General features: G+C 45.4%; 1 protein-coding gene across 4 annotated transcripts in view; it reads left to right on the forward strand.

The window, feature by feature from the left end:
• Window positions 1-23,928, forward strand: part of Ntrk3 (neurotrophic receptor tyrosine kinase 3) — a 376,580-nt gene that overhangs the window by 206,149 nt on the left and 146,503 nt on the right. For all 4 annotated transcript variants that reach the window (XM_087901410.1, XM_087901411.1, XM_087901413.1 and 1 more), the window contains exon 12: window positions 1,158-1,346. In XM_087901410.1, coding sequence (XP_087757536.1) covers window positions 1,158-1,346 — 189 coding nt within the window. The remainder of the gene's footprint in view (window positions 1-1,157; window positions 1,347-23,928) is intronic.

The raw sequence follows: 23,928 nt of genomic DNA on the forward strand, positions 1-23,928 counted from the left end.
TAGAAAATGGGGAGAATGGAACTGCTGCAAATGTCATTACTGTGCTTCGTAGATGTTGGGACAATGCGGATATTTCACGAATAGGACAGCCAGTCCAGCTACCACCAGGGATCTAGTCTAATTACTGTCCCTTGTAAAACATGGCTTAGGTGAGGCTCAGGGCCACACTGGGAGTGAGGAAGGCTATGGCAGAGTCCAGTGGAAGACATGTCATACCACGCTGGAAATTTGGTGGCAACGCTAAAGGTCATGGGACCTGGATTTTCATAATCATAGGTGCTGGGTCATGGCTGTATACCAAAACACATGGAGAACATTGATAATATTAATGCCCAGGTGTACCCCATTCTCTCTCTCTCTCTCTCTCTCTCTCTCTCTCTCTCTATATATATATATATATATATATATATATATATATATATATATACATATATGTGTGTGTGTGTGTGTGTGTGTGTTTGTATGCGTGCGCACATGTGTATATCTGTGTGTGTATGTGTGTGTAGGAGAGAGGTTGACATTGGGCTCTTCTTCAATTACTTTCTACCTTATTTTCTTTAGACATGGTTTCTCACTATAGCTGGAGCTCTACAGACGGCCAATAAGTGCTAAGCATCTTCTTTGTTCTGACTACCCAGTCCTGAAGTGCGTGCCACCATATCTGGTGTTTTAGGTGGCAACGGGGGACATTACTCAGATCCTCGTGCTTGAGAGGCAAGGACTTTGCCAGCTGAGGCTCTCCCCGGCTCTTCAATGGCAGCGATTTTCATGCCCCAAATAGAGGAGGGTGAAGGGCAACGACTGTTTCTAGGTTCTGCTTTTAAGTCTTATTACTGCTGCATAAACAAAGAAACACGAGATTTATTATTTTCAGCTAATTTGGGCTTGGGGAGAAATCAAAAATGATTTATGTAGTAGTTATTCCAATTCTTTTCTATTTTGGAACTGTTCCTATGGTTGAGAGTCAGCTCTTTTCAAGGAGGAGAATTCAGCTGGAGTTGTCTAAGGTCAGAGGTCAGGGAATTTGGGCGACACTGATCGAATGGACTGGATTCTTCTGGAGCAGATCGGGGCAAAGCAGTGAATGTTCCGTGGGCAGGGCTGGTTTTGAGTGGATGCGACCTCACCAGGTCCTTTGTCTCTCATGGTTTGTGCAGGTCCCGTGGCCGTCATCAGTGGTGAGGAGGACTCAGCCAGCCCACTGCACCACATCAACCATGGCATCACCACACCTTCGTCGCTGGACGCTGGGCCGGACACAGTGGTCATTGGTATGACCCGCATCCCAGTCATTGAGAACCCCCAGTACTTCCGTCAGGGACACAATTGCCACAAGCCAGATACATGTAAGTAATAGGATTGGATGCTGTCCCTTTTTTTTAGGGGGTGGTGGTATGGAAGCAAACCAGGTTGCTGGGGTTCTGGAACCTTCTAGGGTAACCTCCCACTTTCTAGGAGACCCCCCCCCCCCACTCTTTGTCTCTAAGCACAGAGAATAGCCTGGACAAGGAGATACCAGTGGACAGAGTCCCCGAGGAAGGAAGGGCCACAGGTCTAAGTCTCATTCCCTCTTTCACTCACCCAGCTCAGCATAGCCCTGAGTAGGAAGAGGTGCTCCTGTAAGGTGGGGCTCACAGAAGAGCTTGTCTCCTCTGCAGACCCCGCCTCGCTGCTAGAACATAGGACTTGGCTCTGTCTGCACAGCTTTTGAGGTCATCAGAAACTCCACCCAGGCCTCCATAGGAGGGGAAGGGAAGGAAGGGCAGTGAGTACATTTGAATAGAAATGTCTCTCTAGCTCCCCAGCCCAGCTCCAAAATGTATACTCCCTGGAAACATCCCAGCTCAAGCTCTAGGAACTTCTCAGCTTCCCCCCACATAGGGCACCTATCCCACCCCGCCCCCCCCCCTCCCCGTCTGGCACTTCCTGTTGATTGCAGACACTCTCTTTGTATTTCTCCTGAGCCCTCTTAGGTTCCCTCTCAGTTCCTGAAATCTGGGGTGTCCTGTCCCTCCAGCCAACAGTGTTCCCCTTACTGCACCCCCAGGTTCAATGGGTCCAGAAATATAAATGCACAGCGTCGCCTTCACACTGCTGCTGCCTCCTAGGGAATGAGTTACTTCTCAGGGGAGTGCAGAGATGCCCGTAGGGAGCAGGGACACCAGCAAGGGATCAGAGTAACCTGTTAGGGAAAGGCCACACCATCCAGACAGAATCCCAAAGGCTGTGAGAGCCCCATTCCAGTCCGCAGGATTCCCAGCAGTGGGTTCTTTTCATGGCTCAATCAATCTGGGAGAGGCCTAGGAAAAGGTGTGTTCTGATCTTGCTCCTCCCCTGGTGTGAACACTCTATACTTGGGTCACACTCTTCAAAGTTCCTAACTCTTGCCGCTCCTGCTGGGGCTTCCAGCAGCAGAGTAGGTCTTGGGTCATCCCATCAGCCTTTGCTTCCACTTCTCTGGCTTTGAGATATTTTTCACTAAGCGTCACCACAGTGTTAAGGGTTGGTTTAGTGCCAGCTCAGGCCATCATTTGCCTCCGTACGTAGAATCTGCACCAGTGGCTTTCAGAGGCTTCCTGTGAGTGTCATCTAAGGAATACCTGGGTTCTAGATCAAGGCTGACCAGAGGGAAAAGATAAGATTTTAGATCTACGCTGTGAAACTGTGCAGAGAACAGCCCAACTGCTAAGTGTTTGTGGTTAGACTTGTCACCCTGCCAGTATAGCCAGGAAGGACACTCTTCTGCAGTGTTCTTTGGCCATTGCTGTTTTGAACATATATGTTTTTCTTGGTGTTTGAGGTAGTTCTTTTCCATAAAGTCCCTGTGGATGGTAAGTTAGAAAACCCCAAAGCCTTGCTCGTAGAGAAAATACAGTGGTAGGTTTCTATGAGCCTCTGCTTGAAATCAATATTTTATCAACTAACCGGTACATAACCTTTCATGTGGTATGTGTGATTCTGTTAAAACAAACCATAGTTACCATGTATGACTGACTCATTCACACATGACTCAACAACTGATCAACACCCATCTTGTACACATACTTCTCTATAAGACTTATGACCACTATCTTGTGTTTGGGATCATGGGATGGTATTTCAGAGCTATGATTGGAAGTCATTTTAGGTCAACGTTATCCACAAAAAGCACCAAATTTAAAAAAATAAGGTGGTCTGGAATGGACCACTCAAAAGAGTACACTTGTTTATGGTATGGAAATTGGAACAATAATTTTAAAATATGTTGCATTAATAAATCTAAGCAATTTCATATGCCAATTAAAAGTGGACATACACATCTATGTATAGACACACACAAATATTGCCATCTTCAGCCTCCACTGGAAATGTTCATGCAGAGGCACTGGTTTCCGAAGTGTGAACAAGCTTTAATGACCAGGCAAACTCTCAAGTACAACATCTTGGCAGATGCACATCACTGCATGCTCTTAGCGGATGCTCTGGGCTCTTGGTACAGAGTCTTTGATCCTAGGGTCATATGTGTCCTTTGGAACTTTGGGTGCCATGCCATCTGCACACTACAGGGATATGAATATGTCATGTGGAAGAAAGGCAGGTTTCTTTTGAGACATCAGGATCTTAGTCCCATGGGAACTCAAGAGCTGTGGAGAAAGTCCTGGGACTAGACGCATGCACTTGCATATCCTGCAGCCAAGGAGCCACCACACCAGGAGATCTGGAGCATGCAAAGCCTTCCTTCTGGAGACTGGTCTGGTGTATGAGCCAACACAGCCATCTAGGGAGTCATGCTGCTTCTGTGTTAGCAAGCAGAGGTTTGTGGGGATTCTGGGCTTATTGGCAGAGACTAGAATTTGGAGGGGACAAACAAAGCCTTACCAGAGGAAAATCACAGGTTGACTCCAATGGTCCAAGCTCTTTGCCAGTAGGAAAAGCATCTTTTTCATGCAGCAGTTCATTTTGACCTATCAATAGACAGTGGGTAACTAGTTAGTTTCAGAAAACATGTGCGACACATTAAGTGGTTTTGCAGGGACTGCAACTGTATTTGGCCAACTCTCCTGTGGCTCGCACAAGCAGGGACAGGACGGCTGAGAGACAGTAGGGTCTCTCGTTCCCAAGGTTTCAAGGGAACTAACTCTATGACACAACCCTACATACAGTGAGAGGCTACCCTAACAGTTAAAGCCACATGTGCTTTGACACATCAGTAGACAGGAACGTCTACAGTGCTGTATGTAAGATTGGGGTCACACCTTTCAAAGGTGGGAAGCAGGGAATTAAGAGAGCAAATTATTCATAAGGAGGATCCCCGGACTTCCTCCCACCAAGTCCCTCCCTTGTCCCATTTTAGCATGTGTCACTTGAGAAGAGGTTATAGGGACTTAAGAGCTTCCTAAAGTTGCAGGCATTACTCCCCAGTCTCCCCAGCAATGGGTTAAGCGTGGAGTGTTTTTTTTTCTCCCTTTATTCTTGTGTTTACCATGAGACATGGGACCTTTCTGACCAGAATAATTAGGATGCTGGTTGGCTCCTTGCTTCTCACTTCCTATCTGTCTCTAATCTGGTCCACAGCATTTTTCATCACATGTCAGCCAGCAAGGATATTTAAAGATCACCTGGTACCCACCCCTTATCAGATGCTTGCATCCCCTCGCTTCTGTTCCAGCAGATGCTCTGCATTTGACATTGTCTTCATTCGGAATTGATTCAGCCTTTCAGGGATTTCGAAAGACCTGAATAAAGATGCACCGACCTGGTCCTGTGTACCCAGCCTGAGCCTAATAAGCGCTCTGTTATTTGTGTAAACATTCCCTGATTCTCAAAAGCACTAGAAAATGGATATAGCCCTCCTTGTCACACAGCTGAGGGTCTTGGGCTATATCTTACAGACTGAGACAGAATCGATCCTGTCCAAATGGATCACCAGGGAGATGGTGACTTGTGCATAGCAACACTGGGCCCTGGGTGACCTTTGTGACCCTTGTGGGCTGTAGTAAGCTCATTCCTTGGAAGATCTGGGCTTGCTGTCATCTTCCGAGTCAGGCTTCTGATCTGTCCCAGAGGCTGGAGAGAAGGCATTCTGGTTGTCTCTGAAGGCTTGGGCTCTCTGTTCATCCCTTTTCTTAGAACCTGACTTCTGTTGAGGGAATAGGTTCTTTGGGAAGAAAAACTGCTCTTGTCTTCTTCATCCCTTTGGTCTTCAGGTGTCTGTGTCTACCCTTGTTCCCAAGTAGTGTTCCCTCTTTCCCAGGGTCAGCACCTCACATCCCGCAAGCAGGGATGTGTTTTCTTGCTTGGAGTCTCCTTCTACTTCCTCCTCCAAGACTGTGTTTGTCTGTTTCTTCTTCTCACCGTGACCTCTTGTTGGGCCATGATGGAGCTGAATGTCCACTTCTTAAGCTGCATCCTCAGGATATTCCCCGCTTTCCTTCTTGGATATCTTTGCATGGCTTGACCAGGCTTCAGCGCCTCTCTTCTTAGCATCTGTGCACCATGCTGGGAAGATGTTAGCTTCTCCATCAAACACACATGCAGGAAGGGTTTGTGCCAGGCCTTCTTCTAGACTCCTGAAAAATGGAGGGAGAAGACATTTATTGCTGTTACCCTCTCAGATTGACTGCCAACCATAGCTAATTCCTAAGATCCCTCCCTGCTTCATAGACCCCTTCCCGGCTCTGTGCCTTGTACATTCGGCCTTGCTGTTGCTTTCGAGCCGTTATCCTTCCTTTCCAGACTGACCATCATTGTCTCCTAACTGCTACCATAGTGTCATACCTGTTTGGAAATAACACACACCTCCCTCTCTGTGCAGCATTTCCCCATGCCGTTGTCTTCCTTAATATACAATGCTATAATGACACTTCAGTTCCTGTCTCTTGTGAATCCCTCCCAGATTCACACTGTCCTAAATTGACTCTTCCTTCCTTGCTTTTTTCTAACCCCCGGCTTGCAGGCAACACCACGTACCGGTCTTGAAAGATTTTAATTCAGTTTCTAAGTTACCCTCTTACCTCTCAAATAAATGTACTGTTTCCCAATCATGGATTTACATTCTTCCCAGTGGGAGCCCCCCCAATTGTCCCACCCCATGTCTGAGCTCATACTATGTGTGTGCACACATGTGTTCGTGTGCATGCATGTGTGTAGGGGACAACTTTAGGAATGACTTTTCAGACTCCATTCATGTTTATTGAGACAGGGTCTCTCTGTGACCTGACATGGGCCAAGTACAGCTAAGTTGACTGTCCAGTGGGTCCTGGGTACCAACTTAGCTCCATCTCCTCAGCACTGCATTTAATTCTTTAGTTTCTAGCAAATACCCAACATAACACTGAGGTCAAGGAAGACACTAAATAACATTTGTCAGATATTGCTATAGTTGGGATCCTGAATGTTCCCCAAGGCTCATGTGTTGGAGACTTGGTGCTCAGGAGGTACTCTTTGGAGGCGGGAGAAACATTAAGAATCAGATTTTAGTGGAACTTCTAGGATATTGGGGATGTGCTCTCAAAAAGTATTGAGTAGCAGTCCTCCCTCACTTTCTTATCCTCCCTGGGCATGAGGTGAGTGAGTTTTGGCTCCAACTTATGCTCTCTACTGTTGTCACCCAAAGCCTGGCCAGAACCCCAAAATTCAATAGGTCCAACTTGTCCCAAACTAGGTTCTTTTCCTTACAAAACTTGATGATCTTAGGTGTTTTTTGTACCCATGGGAAATTGATTAACACAGAAAGCTCATGATCTAAGCTCTTTGGCAAGGTTGCTGATCTGTAACCTTGGCATTTTTGGATCAAGCACTGAGCTGGTGTTTGGTGTGTGTTATCTGAAGGGATCAGTACCTAGCTTTCCAAGGAAAGCGTGATATCCCATTTTACAGATAAAGCAACTGATGCTATAGGCTTTGATTGTTTGCTCTAGATCACACACAGTTCCCCAAATTGAGTCTGAGATAAGTACAATCAACAACCACAACAGACAAGAACCATGGAACCCATCATCTAGCTTTTTCCTTGAAATTGATACCTCGGATTCTAGGTACCCTCCAGTACCCATACCTCTTGAACTTAGGGAGCTAGCTTATTGAGGAATAAGGTCGGTTTCTGTGTGGGTGTTCAAGGTTGACCAACGTCCGTGTAGTCAGAAGGCTGTGCCTGCATCTGTCTGACACTTATAACCTCAAGATCCCAAGGGACCATGGTTGTCTTCAGGTAAGGTAGTAGCTACTCCTGGCTATAAACTATTTTGTTCTTCATAGAGTAGGTTTAGGTTTACATAAAACTTGAGCTGAAAGTAGAGTTCCTCCCGCACCCCATTTGCTCCCCATCCTCCCAGCAGTGTGCTGTATTATTAAAGTTGGCACAAATGTGGTTTATTTGCAATCAGCAATAGCACTATGATAGTATCGAGGGATTATTGTTAGCTAAAGTCCACCGTTTTCAGGAGGGTTGACTCTGTGTTTGGCAGTTCTGTGTTCTGCTCTAAAATCCTCTATCGTTCACACTCCTACCCCAAGCAGCCACTGATTTCTTTATTGTTCCCCTTGTTTGTGGCATTGCCTTTTCTGCTTGCCCTATAGTTTGAGTCACAGTGAAGCTAGTCTTCCAGCTTGGCTTCGTTCACTTAGCAGTGATCCCCAAAAGTTCTACCGTGCCCCTCAATGGCGTGATAGCGTACTTCTTTCATTGTCGAGGAACTTTGCATCTTCTGGTTGTGTTAGGTTTTGTCACTCACTCATGGACTGAAGGGGCGCTGTATTGTTTTGTTAGAGCTCTGTAGCAAAGCACCCCAGACAATATCACTTCACACAGCATGAGTGTGTTGCCACAGTCTGAAATCAAGATGCTGGTAGGGTGTTGCTTTTTCTGAAACCTGTGTTGACCCTTTGGTGCCTCTTGGTATCTGGTGGGACAGCCAGCTCCTTGATTGTTTCTCAGATTGCAGGTGAATCAAGCTATTTTTCTTCATGTGACTTCTAACAAAGACAACAGGCATATTAAATTAGGGGCCCACTCTACCCCAGTGTGATCATTTAAAATAATTATATCTGCATCCCTATTTTCAAATGAGCTCACATTCTAAGGTACCAGGAATTAAGGCTTTCGGATAACTTATTCTGAAGTAAACGATAGACAGCTTCATTGTTTGTGGCTTCCTATTCGGGACAATAAAGCCATATAAACCTTCAGGTACAGGTTTATGTCTGGACATAGGTTTTGAACTTATGTGTATAAATAGCTAGGAGTAATTTCTGGATCAAATGCTAAGAATATGTGGCCTCCTAAATTGCAGTCAGACTGTTTTACAAAGCCGAGGCAGCTAGGTAGGTAGTTTTAGGTTCCCATTAGATTTGCCCCTGCTGATCATCTCCTGTCTCAGATCCTTTGTGCATGTGCACACCTCTTCTTTGCCTGCTTCCTGAAGTGTGCTCTACTCTGAATTATCCCAGCAGTAGATGCTAACCTAGTTCTTGTGGATGTTTACACAGACTAATGCATGACACTTCCATCTGGCCATTGGTCAATGGCTAGTTGGGTGGGCTCATGTCAGAACCCAGTGTGTTCATGCTTCCAGTGAACGTCAACAGAGTTTGCTGGGTCCTTAATCGTGGGCCAGTCTCAAGCTCCTGACGAGCCCTTCTCTTTTGGGTGCCCACTTTCTTTCCTCCTTTGCTTCTGCCGCCTTGTCAATGTCTTCATTTTCTCTGTGTGTCACTTTCAAACTGGCCCCCATCCCAATTCCGGTTTGCCTTGTCTCTCCGCGCTGAAGGACAGGCACGCAGTTGACGGTGAGCCCCTGCTGGCCGACCGTTCTCACATTTGTTCCCTGTATCCGTCACAGGCGAGCTGCAAGCTCTCGACCTGAGGTCTCCATAGCCCCACCCTGTCATGAGATTGCCCAAATCCCTTTGTCTGTTGGTTTCCCACAAAGTCCTTTTTCCTTTAGTTTCCCTGCTCAGCCTCCAGACTGGTCTCACATAAAGTGCAGAAGTTGGTGCTACAATCTAAATCCTACCCTTCTTCATTTCTCTTCTGCTAAATGTGTGTGTGTGTGTGTGTGTGTGTGTGTGTGCGCATGCACTTGTTTGAGGGCCTAAGCCCTCCCCATTTTCCCCAGGTGAGCTTCAATACACACTCTCACCTGTGGACTTTCCACACAAGCCCATAGGGCCAAAGAGGCTCAGCCTGCAGCCTCTATGGGGGTGAGTAAGTGGCTTGTCTCCTCCTTTGCTTCTGGGATGATTAGTCACAGAGCTTGCCTTTTCTGGAAGAGGAACTGCCGAGGCTGGTTTCCCAGCTGCGGAGAGCAGCGCAGAGCCTGTGTGTGCAATGCAGTATTAATAGCGCATCTGCATGATATAGATTTCTGTCAACCTCTGTACTAACAAACATCGCTTAGCCCAGGGTAATGATGGGTGTTTATTCCCCAGCCACTTAGCTCAGCATCATGGACTTGCACATGAAATATGGAAAATGGGCTTCTTTTTTTTTCCTGGGAGGAGCAGGCCCCTCTTAGAGCCAGCCTCAGAGGCCACAGCAGCGGCTGCTGCTCCCGAGGCCGAGCATACCTTTCTAGCCTCTTCTCTTCTGCAGAACCTCATGCTGGCCTTACTAATGGCAAGGAGAAGATCTAGTTACAGGGCTGATCTGGGAGCTCCCTGACGTATGCGGATGAGAAAGGAAGGTTACCACACAGGAGTTGCTGCCTGTGGTTGATGGGGGAGGTGACACTGGCAAAGAGGTGACATGGCTGAGGGAGAGACAGATGTGGAGGTGTGGGGTTCTGATGTTCTCCTTCACTCTTATGCTGGTTTATCTTAACAACCACTCTTATGGGATCCACGAGTTGGATCTCGATGAAGGCAACAGTGACATTTAGCTGTTAGATTCTGTCATTGGTTGGACATTCCTAGGCCTGGCTTTCCAGGCAGTGGTTCGTGGAACATTTAAAAAGAACATAAGCTAGGATTGTTCACCTCTGATTTTCTTTCATTATATTTTCAGTTAAGATACTCAGTAGATCTCTGTAAATCCTGTGATGCTAGGTTTGGTCAATCCAGGTTTTTTCCTTTTTTCCTTTTTTTTTTTTTTTTTTTTTTTTTTTTTTGGAAGATCTGGAAAGTGCTAGGATGGGAAAACTTGGGAGTCAGGGGAGTTAAATCCTGTGTCCACAAGCTCACATTCACATACATGCACACATTTGTCCTGAGGCTCTCAAGCCCTAGGGAAAAACTGTAGCTGGACACAAACTCCTTCATCTCCCAGGCATGGTATAACTCAACCATGCTATTTTATCATAACCCCCAGCCCCAAGATGTGAAATTAAATAACTTCACTTTCCCCAAAGGATTTGAAAACCGTAAACATACCTGAGGATGCCCTTCAAAATTTTAACCATCGGGCACAAAGAGACTGACTTGCGCGCGTCTCCTTGGGTCAAGGCAACCTGCTTTCCTCTTGATAACCATGACCTCGTCTGTCCTGTACTTCACGATCATAATCACATACTTAAAGTTAGAAACGGCATGCAGTCATGCTAATTAAGTAATTAGGTGCAATTATCCTCACTGTAAATACACAGTAATTGGATAAAAAAATGTACTTGGGGGATGAGGATGTACTTCAGGGTTGCAGATGAAGAATGGTAAGGTCCCTAGCCATTCTGGAGAGATGTCATCTCATGGTGCAACATGAGCCTTCAGGGAACTGTCCCCAGCAGGGGCAAGTGAGTCGGCTGTGAAGTGGGTCTTCCCTTTCCTTTCTAGATGCCTAGCTGCAGAAGGACTACCTGTCTTCCTCGTGTGTTTTGGCCTAGGCCTTGTCTTCAGGGAGCGGGAACTTAGCTCTTCTTAACTAATTTCAGATACAGAGTCTGTACTGTAATAATAATAATAATTATTATTACTATAATTAATTACTCTTGTATGCAAATACGCATGTAGACGTCAGAGGTGGCTATTGACCTTTTCCTCTCTCATGCTTCACCTTGTCTTTGGGGGCAGGGTCTCTCACTGACCCCAGCATCAGCTAGGCTGGATGGATACAGGTGACTAGAGACCCAGCTGAGTCTCCAGCTCTACTCCAGGGTCCCAGATGGGTCTGGCCATGCCTGGCACTTCATGTGGGGCTGATGCTCCAAACTTGGATCCTTGTGCTTATGCAGCTGGTGCTTTACTGACGGAGCCATCTCTTCAGCCCCTGATTTGGAACTTTAAAGGGTGAGACACGCAGACAACAAACGGCAGCATTCCAAAGATGGGCCTTATTACTGAGCTGAAGATGCTTGTTTGGACTTCAAGCCAACATGAGCTTTTTGAGGCCTCTCCCAAGCCTTGAACTTGGGATACACAGGCTGGTATTGAGACTGCTGAGCCCTCACCCAGTTGTAGTAAGGGCCAGAGACTGTCTTTTTTTTTTTTTTTTTGCAATTCAGAGTCTAGAAACTGCTCAGGAAGACCTCACACACAGGGAGTTCTTTATGAATCTTGCATCTTGCATAGATAAGAAATGTGATGATCTCTGCCTTGTCCCCAAGAAACATTCTTTGCCTTTCTCAGTAAGTACCATAGATACAAAGGGAAGGATGTGGGAGTCACCTCCTTTGTCTCCAAAAAGGCAGAAACACTCACTTTAGGAGCAGAGTTTGAAAACCAAGAAAAAGTGTCTATGGGACTGAGGGAGGAATCCCTCTAGAGAGGAGAGCTTGCTGTGCCAGCATAAGGACCCAAGTTCAAATCCCTAGCCAGACCCGACCTTGTATGCCTGTGATCCCAGCCTTGTGGATGGAGACAGGAGGATCCTGGGTGCATGCTGAGATTTTGTTTCAATGAGGGACAGTGTCTTAAATGAATAAGGCATAGAACAGTGGAGTAAGACACATGTGTCTCCTCCTCTGACCTCTGCATGTGCGCACACACGTGTGTGCATACTCCCTCCCAAACACAAGAGGAAAAAAAGATGAAACATTTTTCAAAGCAACGGAGATAATAAAAAGCAAAGTTAATCTGCTCTTTAAAGAGCGGGAAGCATCTCTGTTTGCCTTCCTGGCTTCTGTAGTTGTTACAGGATAAATACTTACACCTAAGGGTTTGGAACTAGGAGTCTCAGACAAGAGAGATGGTGATGTTTGTGTTTATGGGTCTGGGATACAGTGATCAGTATGATCGTTTCTAGCTCCATCTCTTTACCTGAAAATTTTATGATTTCATCCCGGATGAGTGGGGAAGTCTGAGCTCCTGGTTATGATGAGCAGTGATGATGTTCATGGCGTTCAGCTTTATTGTAGTCATCATCAAAATGTCCATCTCACAGGGCCAGATTATGTAGAAGAGGAAACACGTGCTCAAGTGTGTTCATCAGTTTTTGTTTTTTTAAGAAATATTTTTACTTTTAAAAAGCTGGAAAAGCAAAAGAAGTTGCACTCAACCTCGAGGGCAGCAGGGCCTCCATCTTTAATTGTGGTCATTATCAGGATTCTCTTTCCTTAAGACCTGTGGAAAATGATTATGATTTCCACTATTTCTACTACCTGTGAGGGAACACACATCATCTAAATGGGAGGATGGGAAATGGGCCAGGCAGGCCAGGATACTCTTGGTCACCTCACCCTCTATTCCTGGTGCTCAGCAGCTGTGAAGTAAAGATCTATTCTCTCCTTGGCCGGGAAGCCATGAGTCCTGCTGTCCTCGTGTCTTTTTCCAACTTCCTTTAGTTCAGTATCCCCAAATTATGTAGAGAAGGTAGAGAGGGATGCTAACAGATATTCCTCTGTGGCTCCCTAAATTCCATGCTCTAATAAGTTAATAAGTATGTGTGTATGTGTGTATGTATACATACATGCATACATACACACACACACATATATATATATACATACAATTTCTATTATGCGATTCTTTGGTTCTGAGCACTACAATTATTTGAACATTACAAGAAGGACACTGGCCTGGGCGAAATGATACACACCTGTAATCTAGCACTTGGGAAGTTGAGGCAAAGGTATAGAGATTTGATGACATCTTGACTCAGAAAACAAACAAAAATAACCTTGGGTCTTTAGTCTTCCTAAACCTATGACCCCATAGATGTTGAGTGGGAGGGAGCTTTTCCTGTCACTGATCCAGTGAAAAATAGCGTGCGATGAGCTGGATTCTGACCATCCTGGGACTCAGTGTCTCACTGTTGCCTTCGGTGGACCATGTGACACCCTCTGAAAGTGTCTAGATGGGCCTGACCCCTTTGGTCCAGATAGTCTCACATTTCTTCTTAAGCTTCTGGGGGGGGGGCCAGGAAGAGGCTACATTCAGTGAGACTGACCAGAGTCAGGATGCAGCACTCTCTAAGAGTGGGATCAGGAGTCATTTCCTGTTCTGTGATCAGGAGCTTCTACAGACACTCCTGACACAGCCTGACCCCCAGAGCAGGAAACATGGGTCATAGCAAGATTTTCACTGTGTTCCTCATTTCTGGACAGATCTGACATTTCAAGTGGGAATCCCCAAGGAGAAGGGCAACCCCAAAGTGCAGGTGCATTCAGGACCACTTTTTCCAGACCACTATGTGAAAGGTAGAAACACATGTTCCTTTCTGGAAGAATATGATGATAGTCTTGGCATTGAGTGGCCAGGTCCAGCTCTTGCAGTTGAAAGAGTAGACTATACCACTGGCCACAGTGGGCCTCTATCCATCAGAATAGAAAGTGATGTGAATGTGGGCTGCCCTACGCTGCCTAGGCAACCATTACTTGAGTGTGGCCACGGTATAGACCTATTGTAAGTTTTAGGGAAGAAAGTATGGTCCCTGTGGTCAGTACCATGTGAGATAGCCTGCTCTGAGAACTGGATAATCCTCTGTCAACTTCATATTGTCACTGCATATGTGGTTAGCCTTGCTTACAGCCATCGTTGCAAGTTTTGCTAGCAATGCCTTCTTTTCCCCAGGTTGATGCTTCCCCAACCTGGCTTCAGAGTTTATAGTTATTTTCGAAAAGTTAAGAATCCTTGCTTGCTCTCCCCTCTGTCCACTTGCAGCAAATCTAAGAAACAGTGTTCTGCCACCCAGATCCATAGCCACGGAGAGAAGACTCAGGAGTCAGGTCTAAAAGACATCAGTCTTTACGGTTAAAAGATGTCAGTCGTCGGGGCATGATTGGTATAGGTGAGCATATAGCTCTGGCCAGTTGGTCTTCAGGTTAATTGGAACCTGAAAGCTGTGGGCTTCACTGGAGAGCCCGGGGAGTTTCAGGAAGGATTCTTCTGTTCTCGTAAGTCTTCATTTTATTCTTCCCTTTGGTGTCACTTCCTGGAAGCTCACCTCTCCCATACGCATGTGTGATACTGCCTCTGTGCACTGAATTGAGGTCTCCTGGACCTGTGCCAGGAGCTTCTAGATAAAGGTTTAATGCCCATGACTCCATGTTCAGATGTATGTAGCCCAAGTTTTGTTCATATTGTGCACATGCCTCATGTTTTGAACATCATATTATGTTGGTTAAGATCTTTATATCTAAGTACTATACCACTGGGCATAGATATCAAGATTCTGATAATTATTTAGATCAATTAAATAGTTAAGAAATATTCCAAGTTGGACTCTAGCTCTGCTTTATTGGGATTCTTTTTCCTGTGCCTCTGTTTTGATGCCAATGCCCCTCACGGTTTGCGACTGGGGTGCTTTTTCTTGCCTGTCTTTGGGAAGAATTATGTCACATATGATTCTAAAGCCAATCATTCCTAAGCAGAATGGAATTACTGCAAGCACTTTCGGGTCCTTCAGAGTCTCTCTGAGTCTGGGAGTGGAAGTCATTTCCCCTGAGGTGTATGCCCCTGTGAAGGGAAGTTAACACCCACACAAAATCAAGACTCTGCCAGGAGAAAATGAAAGCAACTGTTAGAGATGACTGTAGCTCCTCAGCGGCCTCAATGAGTAAAGCGTGTGCTTGCCCACATGCAAACCACGCTGATACTGCCCCTTTGCTTCTCGGAGCAAGCTGGAACCCTCTGAGGGACAGGTGGCGGAGAGATGGGAACACTGACCCTATGTAAACCTTATTCTGTGTAGTTGTCCTTTTGGGGAGCTCAAACTGCTCAGTTGTGGTTGCTGTTGTCACTGTGTGGGACTGGTAGGCTGTGTTCCTTTTAGGGCATGCTTATGTACTTAGGCTAGGAAGAATGTCTATACTTGAGTTTGACCAGTTTGTCAATTGGATCAGTTTGTGATTTTTTTTCTGGGAACAATTTTGGGTTCAATTTCTGAACAGTAGGTGGGAGCGAGGGGCCAGGGCAGAGTGGGTCAGAAAGGAAGGGACGAAGAGCAGGGAAGTAAATTCAATAAACTGAAATCCAACTGAGGGACTGGCTCCGAACTTGGAAGTTCATTGCCTCCACAGTATGGATTACCACAAACAGTGCATCCTGTTGGCTGGGGAATGATAATCTCATGTAATGAATTAGCCACAGTTTAATCCTTAGAAAATGTTATGAGGTAAGTAAGTACTCTGACTGTCCCCATTTCCCAGATGAGGTAACTGAGGCACAGGAAGTGACATGCTGTAGTCTCACAGGTAGAACATGGCAGAACTGTGGCATGCACCCTATTTGTTTCCGTCTTGCCTTCTGCATTAAATTAGCCGGTAATAAAACACTGTGACCCCTACCTTGACAGGGAGGGATTCTCTAGGAACTCAAGAGTGTTGAGAGACTTCTTCAAGGAAACTCGGTGGTCAGATCCAAAGCTAGCCTCAGGAGTGTTTAAGCTTGCTTCTTCTAGCTCAGGCCTAATGGCTGACCTCCAGTTCACTTGTACCTCATCTTTGGGAGACTAAGTATGTTCTTAGAGAAGTACAGATCACTGCTGTTTGGGTAATGTTGTGCCCACTTGCAAGCAGCAGAAGTTAGTTCCCTTTTACTGTTCCTGGGCTCTTGTGGGGCCCAACCACCGCATTCACTGCCAATAGCAGTCTGGGTTTACAGATGACTGTGAGGGAGGCCGGCTTCTGAAAGGTGAGCCCAGTTACAGATGGACAGTCAGGAGGTCGGAGAAGTACTCAAGAGTTCCCAGAGACACATTCTCTTCTTTCCTGCCCGAGTCTCCTCACATCCAGTCTCTGGTGGCCGTGTAGGCTAATTTGTTACCCAGACTGTGACCAGGCCTCTCCCTAGGCACAGCTTCTGTCCCCAGACCTAGAAATGCTGGTGTTACAGTAACTCTTCCTATGGGATTGTGCTGAGTCGGGAGGCCCGAATGCCACTAGTCGTGAAGAAGTGTTGGGACTGAACTCCTAATGGCTCATTGATTGGTTGAATTATGCTCAGTGTAATTCTGAAAATAGATTTTAAATATGTGCTTGGGGATTTGTGGGGATTTGTTACCAAGGAGGTTTAACTCAGTCGTGACTGATTTGACAAAGACATCAACACCGAGTGAGAGCTTATTCTTGGACCACAATGCTTATCCCAGTGAGTCCCTTCCCCAAGACCCCTACAGGGGTCAGAAGTGGGTGTGTGGGGTCCAGTGTAGAATGGTTCCTTCCCCTTGTGTACACCTCTTGACAATGATATTGAGAAGTTTCACATTGCTAACCACTCAAACCCCTTGGTGTGTGTGTGTGTGTGTGTGTGTTAGTATGGGTATGGATGTGCATGTGAGTGTGGAAGTCAGAAGGCCTCACACATTGGTCTATACCTTGTTTGAGACAGGGTCTCTCTTATTCACTCTTTTAAATGCCCAACTAGCTGCCCAGGAGCTTTCGGCAATTCTGTTTGACTCTGATTACTAAGTAGGGCTGCAGAGGGGCTATAGAAAGTTGTGCTGGTGTGTCCACTGTTTATGTGGCTCTGGAGATCCGAAAATTGCTAATCCGGATTGAGTAGCAAGCATTCTACCCAGCCCCTTCCCCTTACCGTTTTTTTAAGGTGGAAATGAAAACATAGTACATACTGAAATTTCCCTTTCATTCCTTCCCAAGTTAAGGACAGCAGAAGTTGCCCTTTTCCAAGTTCCAAGCTCTCTCACCTGTCTGAAGCTGCCAATCACTGGGAGAAATATAGGGAAGGCTTCGGTGAGGCGTAGCCTGTTAGCCTCTGGAACAGTCAAACAACACCCCACTTAGCAGAGTCCCTTGATCCAGGCTGCCTGTTGGGGGAACCACACCTCAAGAACTCCTGCTCAGCAGGTAGACTTTGCTCTATGTTTTTTTTTTCTTTTTTTTTGTCAATGTCAGGGTCATTTGGAGGTGACTGAAAAGTGGCTAGAAGCCCTTCTGTGAGGGGACAATCATCAATGTGCCACACCCCGAGACCTCTGTTTCTGCCCTCTGTGTCTAAATGGAGCTTACATGCCTTCCCCTTCGGGTACAGGGTGGATTTGAAACAAATGGGGACTGTCACACATGAGTCTTATGAGGAAAAGGGGAAGTTGGCATGATAGCGCATTTCTAAAGGGAGCTTACACTCCTCCTTGTTAACCTCTGTCTGAGAGACTGCAGTACCCTCCCCAAGGGTAATTTATTCTCAGCCAGCCCTTAGAAAAAGCAACATTGTTAGGGTAGAGAGGGGGTAAAAGCAAAATCTGGAAGAAATGCAAAACAAACAAACAAATAGAGAACTGAAAAAAGAAAAATAATCCAAAACCCAGCCCTCTGCTTTAATAAAGAAATTACTGACGTTCTGCATTATGAAATGTATTAATTTTTAATGGCTGAGAAAGGAGTTGATTTATAATGCATCCTTCCCAGCTACAGAGCCTGTCCCTAGCTAATAAATAAATGACAGATCTCTTGTATTAAATGTATCCGTCATTTTACATCTTTGGAATGTAAATGGTGAGAGGCAGTGAAGGAGAGACCCCAGGGAGGGGTGGTGCCCTGCTGCACCCAGCTGGAGAAGGCTCTACCTTGCAGCTTGACCTCAGCAACTAAATGGAATGCATTCTTTCCTCTTGGTTGCAGCAGAGTGACCCAGATATACCTCCTTCCTTGTGTGGGTCCAGGAGAAAGTTTGCACAATGGGGTGATGAACCATTTAGCAAAGATTCATTGTGCAAGTGTGAATTCCCAGATGTTAAACAAAACTGTCTATGGGTTGTTCTCACACAACTCGACCAAGAGTCCTTAGGGGTTCCTCATCAGGTTCCTCAAATGTGGCTGGGGCAACTTCTTCAGCAATTTATCCTTTGTTGACAGTAATCTGTAACCCCCAACTGTGATTTTCCTCTCTGGGGGTTTGCGAGAAAATAAATAATCAAACAACACTCAATGTTTGTGTTTGGTTTTGAAAGGCTATATACTCATTGTAAATATTGGAGGGGCATCAAGTAAGCAAAGGAAGAAAATGTGAGTTACACCAGACAGTGCATCCAGGGATGAATGGTGTGTTGTGTTCCAGCCCTGTTTTCTTCACACATACATACATGTAAGCAAATAGCACAAGTCAGACAAGAACCGTGTTTCCTATGCAAAGATGAGACCCTCTTCTGCATATGTTTTCAAAGTCTAAATTTGTCATTTAACAGCATTTCACAGACCTTTATTTCCAGCCATTGAAAGCAAGACTTCTGGCCTGGGGAGGTCGTTGCTAAAGCGCTTGCTGGCCTTGTACAGGAGAGTACCTGGTGCTTAATGTTTATACCAAGGAGGTAGAGACAGGTATATCCCTGGGGCTCCCTGGCCAGCCAGTCTACCTTATTTGGTGAGTTCTAGGCCAGTGAGAAATTGTGATTTCCCCAATTTCCCCCACCCCCACAAGAAGAAAGAGAAGGAGAAAAAGACTCAAAACCAAACAGTGTTGGATAGTACCTAAGGAGCAACTCTCAGGCTTACCCCCTGGCTTCCACATGTAGGCGTGTGTAAGCATTCGTGTATACCCCCACACATGTACATACACACATACACAAACCCACAAACGATGTGACCATTCTCAACGGCTATCTGCATGTGGCTGGGCAGGATCCACATTGGAGTCTTTGTGGGGCTGGCGGCAAGCCATTGAAGACACGCCCTTTTGTGCTCCATGACAATGCCAGCTCAAACATAGCATATATGAAAAAATGAGGGCCAAGGATGATTTCTCTGCAGAGCATCTAATTATGGAGCAGCTACTACGCCGTGGAGTCAGTGCAGGAGGCGGAGAGATAAACAGAGTCGGCTCTGCCCCAAGTGATGGAGTCCACACTCCAGCTGGAGAGACCATAAATAGTTCCCGAAGCCACACGCGTAATGCAGTGTGTGTCACAGAGACCCACAACTGAAGGGCTGAGTGGGCTTACAGAGCAAGAGCTTGTTTAAGTTGGAGGAACGGAGGTGTGGGTGAAGGCTTCATGGGGGAGGAGGGATCGGAGTTAGAAGACTATGGGAGATTTGAACAGGCTGCCCAGGAGGCACCCGCCAGGCAATGCCTGGAGGCAGAGCAGTGGGTGGTGTCAGCACTTTGGAGATGGAGGCTGGGAGGTCAGGGTGACTCCAGGGCATCCTCCGGTATAGATGGAGTCTGGAGATGTATGGAAGCATATTATTAAATAATTAGGAGAACTTAAAGAGCTCAGACCTGTATCTGCCATAGTGCCTGTTAGTGGTCTCTTAAAAGTAGGTTATGACCGGAGAAGAGAAAAAAAAGGAGCATTTCTTAAGACCTATATAGAACAGCTATACTTCCAACAATCAGAAGGCTGAGAAAGAAGGGTTGTGAGTTCAAGACTATCCTGGGCCCATATCAAAAACCTATCTCAGAAAGGAAAAATTAAAAAAAAATACAAAGATCAAGCTAAGTAGGTTATTCAGAGGCTTTGAAGCAGAGAAGGAAGACCCCAGCTCCAAGGAGGAATGAGATGAAATCCCCTCTGGATATACCTTTCATCACAGAGATAGAACTTAGAAAATGAGGCTTAGCAATCTCTGCTAGCAGGTCCGACTCCTGATTTATTTATATTGCCTTCGGAGCCTTATAAAAATGGAAGTTTGCCTAGATTTTGAAACTAGCATCCCTGTCTGTTCACATCGAAATTTATTCCTTCATTTGTTGTGCGCAGCTCTAAACACAGAGAGATCAGTGCATTGGGCTTTTGAAAATCGGAAAAGAAAAAACCTCTGAGCTGGGAAAGCAAAGGCTCAAGGACCACGGCCGCAGCACAAAGCCTGCCCTCAAATCGCAGGAGCAGGAAGCAAGGCGGAGTCCCAGAAGCTACAACTCTTCCAACTCTTGAGGAGTCTGTACTGTCCTGGTGTTGAGAAGTCACCGGGAAAGATCAGGTCCTATCTGGTCTCAGTAATATAACCAGTCACTTATATTGGAAATATGATCCTCACTTGTATTTTTTTTTTTTTGCTTTCAAACCTTGGACCAAAAATTCTTCTAGCAATAGGATTTAGCTAAGAGACATTTTTATTCCAGCTTTTCCATGCCATGGTCTTCCACTGAAGTTCCTTGTATTAACACAGAAGTTTTCTTAAACTAGAAAAAGCAAACATGAGATGTCCATAGACGAGGAAACAGAGGAGCAGGCACATAGCTTAATGACTTTAACCCACATACATGTTTGGAGGAATAGACAAAGGTAGTCTTGGAAGCTCTTGTCTCCCGACATTTCTCGTGTCTCCCGAACCTGTAAGTGGAAATGCAATCTTTTCATTTCTACCCCCCAAAGAAGCTAATTTTTGTCTGGGCCATTTAATAAGCAATGTCTGACGAAAGTGAACTGTCTGGCTCAGGTGAAGTAATTGCTGCAAGAATTGGTTTTAGAGTCTTTGGGGAATTCTGCAGTTGAACCTGGCCGAGTACAGCTTGTTCCAACACTCCTACAAATTTTAAGGTCCTCAAATAACTCTTTCTGTTTGGAGCTCTTCTTGGTTATTTTAGTAAGTTGGAAGGGACACTGCCTCTCAGCCCCACCAGCTTCCGGAAGACATGGCATTACTACCAGTGTCTCTTCTGGCTTGGTGACACCAGATCCTGCTACTGTTGGAGTCTTTGAACATGATCTCAAGTCAGCTATGCTCGATGGATCTTTGAGTAGTGTCTTATTTCTTAATAGCCTTCGAAAGGAAGCAAGCTTGTAGCTTAGCATCTGCTTGATGCTGTGTGGCTTTCGGGCTATTTAGGCAGATCACAAAGGGGATTCGTTCCTACTCCTCCACTTCTAAATGACATCACAAGATTTATAGTTGGTGGACAGCACTTGGGGACTCTTCCTTCATTGCACTGTTTTTTTTTGAAAATTGATTGACAGTGTATAACCAAGAATATGGCTTCTACTCAGGGCTTACTAATCAACTCTCCTGGGTGGGCGGTCCATTCCATGCAGGTCCCTATGCTGGAAAAGGGTTTCATTCTACACCTTGGCAGTCTAATCAGGCCTGACACTGTCAGTGACTTTAAGCAATCCACTATGGAATTGTGAAGACTCCGAGACAATGCTTCTTGAAGTCTGGTCCCCAGACCGGAATATTGGATCTTGTTAAGAATGCAGGGTCTCAAAATTTGCTTCCGATTGCTGAATCTAAACCCCTGGACACTGGGCTGTACAATGTGTTCTAATGAGCCACCCCACCTTGGGATTTGTGTGTGTCAACGGATGAGAGGCTCTTTCTAAACTACGTGTGCTAGTTTAGGAAATTCCCTTGGTCTAAGATAGTTGATGAGGTCGAGGTGTTTGAGTTCAATTATTGATAGTATATCTTAAATATTATTTGTCTTGTAGACGTTTACTGGAGATTTAAGTTCCAGATTCTATTACTTGTGCTGGGAACACAAGTACGCAATGATCATCTTAATGTAGCTGCTTTGATATGAACAGGGATTTTGTTGTTGTTATAGTCATATAAGCGAGAACCCTAACTCTATTTCTCCCTCTTGTCTTGGTTCAATCTGTGACTTCTGTGTGGTTACTGGGTACCTCTATATGGAGAGGTTTGTTAGGCTTGGGATCAGAGTCCTGTAAAGGAGAGAAATGGTACTCAAGTAGTGTAGGGTTGAACATCAGAGCTTCGAACAGCTACTAAGTCATCTCTTTGAGTCTCTTAGGATTAATGGAAGCCCTGTATCTTTGAATCTTTGAGTGTATTAAATGAAAGACCGGTGAGAGATGCTTGGAACAGCTGTCTGCCCTGAGGACGCGGCCCATCACTTCTAGCTATGAGTGCGGTGTGATGGTCCTCTGCCTTACAGATTGTCCCAGTGGGTGCGTGACATCTGTGATGACGTCACCAGTAAATCACTCTTTCCTCTCCATGGAGCAGTGCAGAGGAGGAAATGCCTCCCTCTGTCACACTGATTTGACTTTGTGACTGCCTGACTGTGTTGCAGCTGCTGGGCATATGAACCTTTAATTATGACGTCTATGGGGTGAGCACCAACTAAGATTCAGGCCTGAAATTTCACTCCACTGTCAAGGTCAAGGAGGTGATTTTTGTCAGAAAATACCAGATTAGTAAGAATATAATCATGATTCCCAAATGTTCTGAAAGTACATGCACACAGCAAATTTTCCTTAATATATTGAATTTAGATACATCTAACCTCTTCCTGTTCAAAATGAAATATGCATATTTTGTAATTCCTTCGTAGAGTTATGAATAGAGGCACATTTTAATAGTTTCCCTGCTGAACTGTTTCAATTCTTCTCTGTTTGAAGTTTTGTAAAGCAAGCTGGAGGCTGAGCTATCTTTTGGTGAATGCTTCTTAATGAATAGGAATTAAAGGCGACAAGGGATGAGACAGCCCAGGTGGAGCAGAGGGGGCAGTGTAAGGAAAGATGTGAAGGTGCATTTTGGGGGAGACTCCGTAGTTCTGGGTGAGTATGTAGTGAGGTAAAGTTGGTGGGCATGAGGCAGGGGAATGGACTGCTTGCCGTGTTTAGAGATTCGCAGCCATTTTCAGTCCAAATCAAAGACTAGGAATGTGCCCTTCAAATCAGCTTCAGATTAGGAAAGAGCAGAAATCAGAACATTTGGTAAACACGAGGGAGTGTTTTTCCCTTCGTGAGCAATGTGGAGCCCACCATGCGTATGATGGTAAGAACTCTGAGCTAAAAAGCTTGAGACAGATTCAGGTAGCTCCTATTAACCCACCACGTCTGATCAAGGCAAGCTCTCCATAAACACTGCCTTGTGTCTTCTCCGTAGAGTGCAATTAGACCCGCAGGCTTCCCAGGTTATTTCTAGGATGGAAGTTCTTTGATATTGTGTGTATGTACAAGTGTGTGTGTGTGCATGTGTGTGTGTGTGTGTGTGTATGTGTGTGTGTGCGTGTGTGTGTAGGGTAGGTGTAAATTTCATAGCATAGGCAGTAAAATATATATTTTGTTCTTACAATTTTTAGTTCTGCTATGGGACCTTAGGCGGACAAAAATAATGTGTGTTTTTAGAAATAAAACATTTGTCACATTGTTTATTATATGGTGTATAGGAACAAAACCTGTGAGTAATAGGAGAATAGCTCCAGTATATTTTTCATTGTGTGCGAAAACAGGCATGGTTTTATTCGTCTCATCATTTTTTTTTTCTGCCAGGAAAAAAAAGGTACTACAATACCTTAGAGAAAGAACTGTCAGCTTAATTGCTCGTTTCTCTCTCTTTTCTCCAGAGTATTTGTATCTTAAATCTATACTCCTGTTGTTGTTTTAAGATAGCCTCTCTTTATGAAGTCCAGGGTGGCCTTGAACTCACAACCTTCTTGTGTCCTGTGCTGTCATTGTGGGCATGCCCCACCATACCTGGCTTCAAAGCATTGCTGAGATGGTGGATGAGTTTTCAAAACATGGAGTAAGAAAGTGTAGAGACAATAGAAGTTTCCAGCTAGGACCCTGGGTTTGGGCTTGGTATTAAGGGGAAAAGAAAAGGTAGATGGGAGAGCTGCTGGGAAGGGTTAGAACACATCCAAAGGTAGATGCATTGCAAAAGGAGAGGCGTAGATGTTGGAGGCAGGAACACTAGACAGAGACTGGGCAGCAGGTTTAATGAA

Source organism: Myodes glareolus, chromosome 24, assembly GCF_982192425.1.
Source record: "Myodes glareolus chromosome 24, mMyoGla1.1, whole genome shotgun sequence".
NCBI lineage: Eukaryota > Metazoa > Chordata > Mammalia > Rodentia > Cricetidae > Myodes > Myodes glareolus.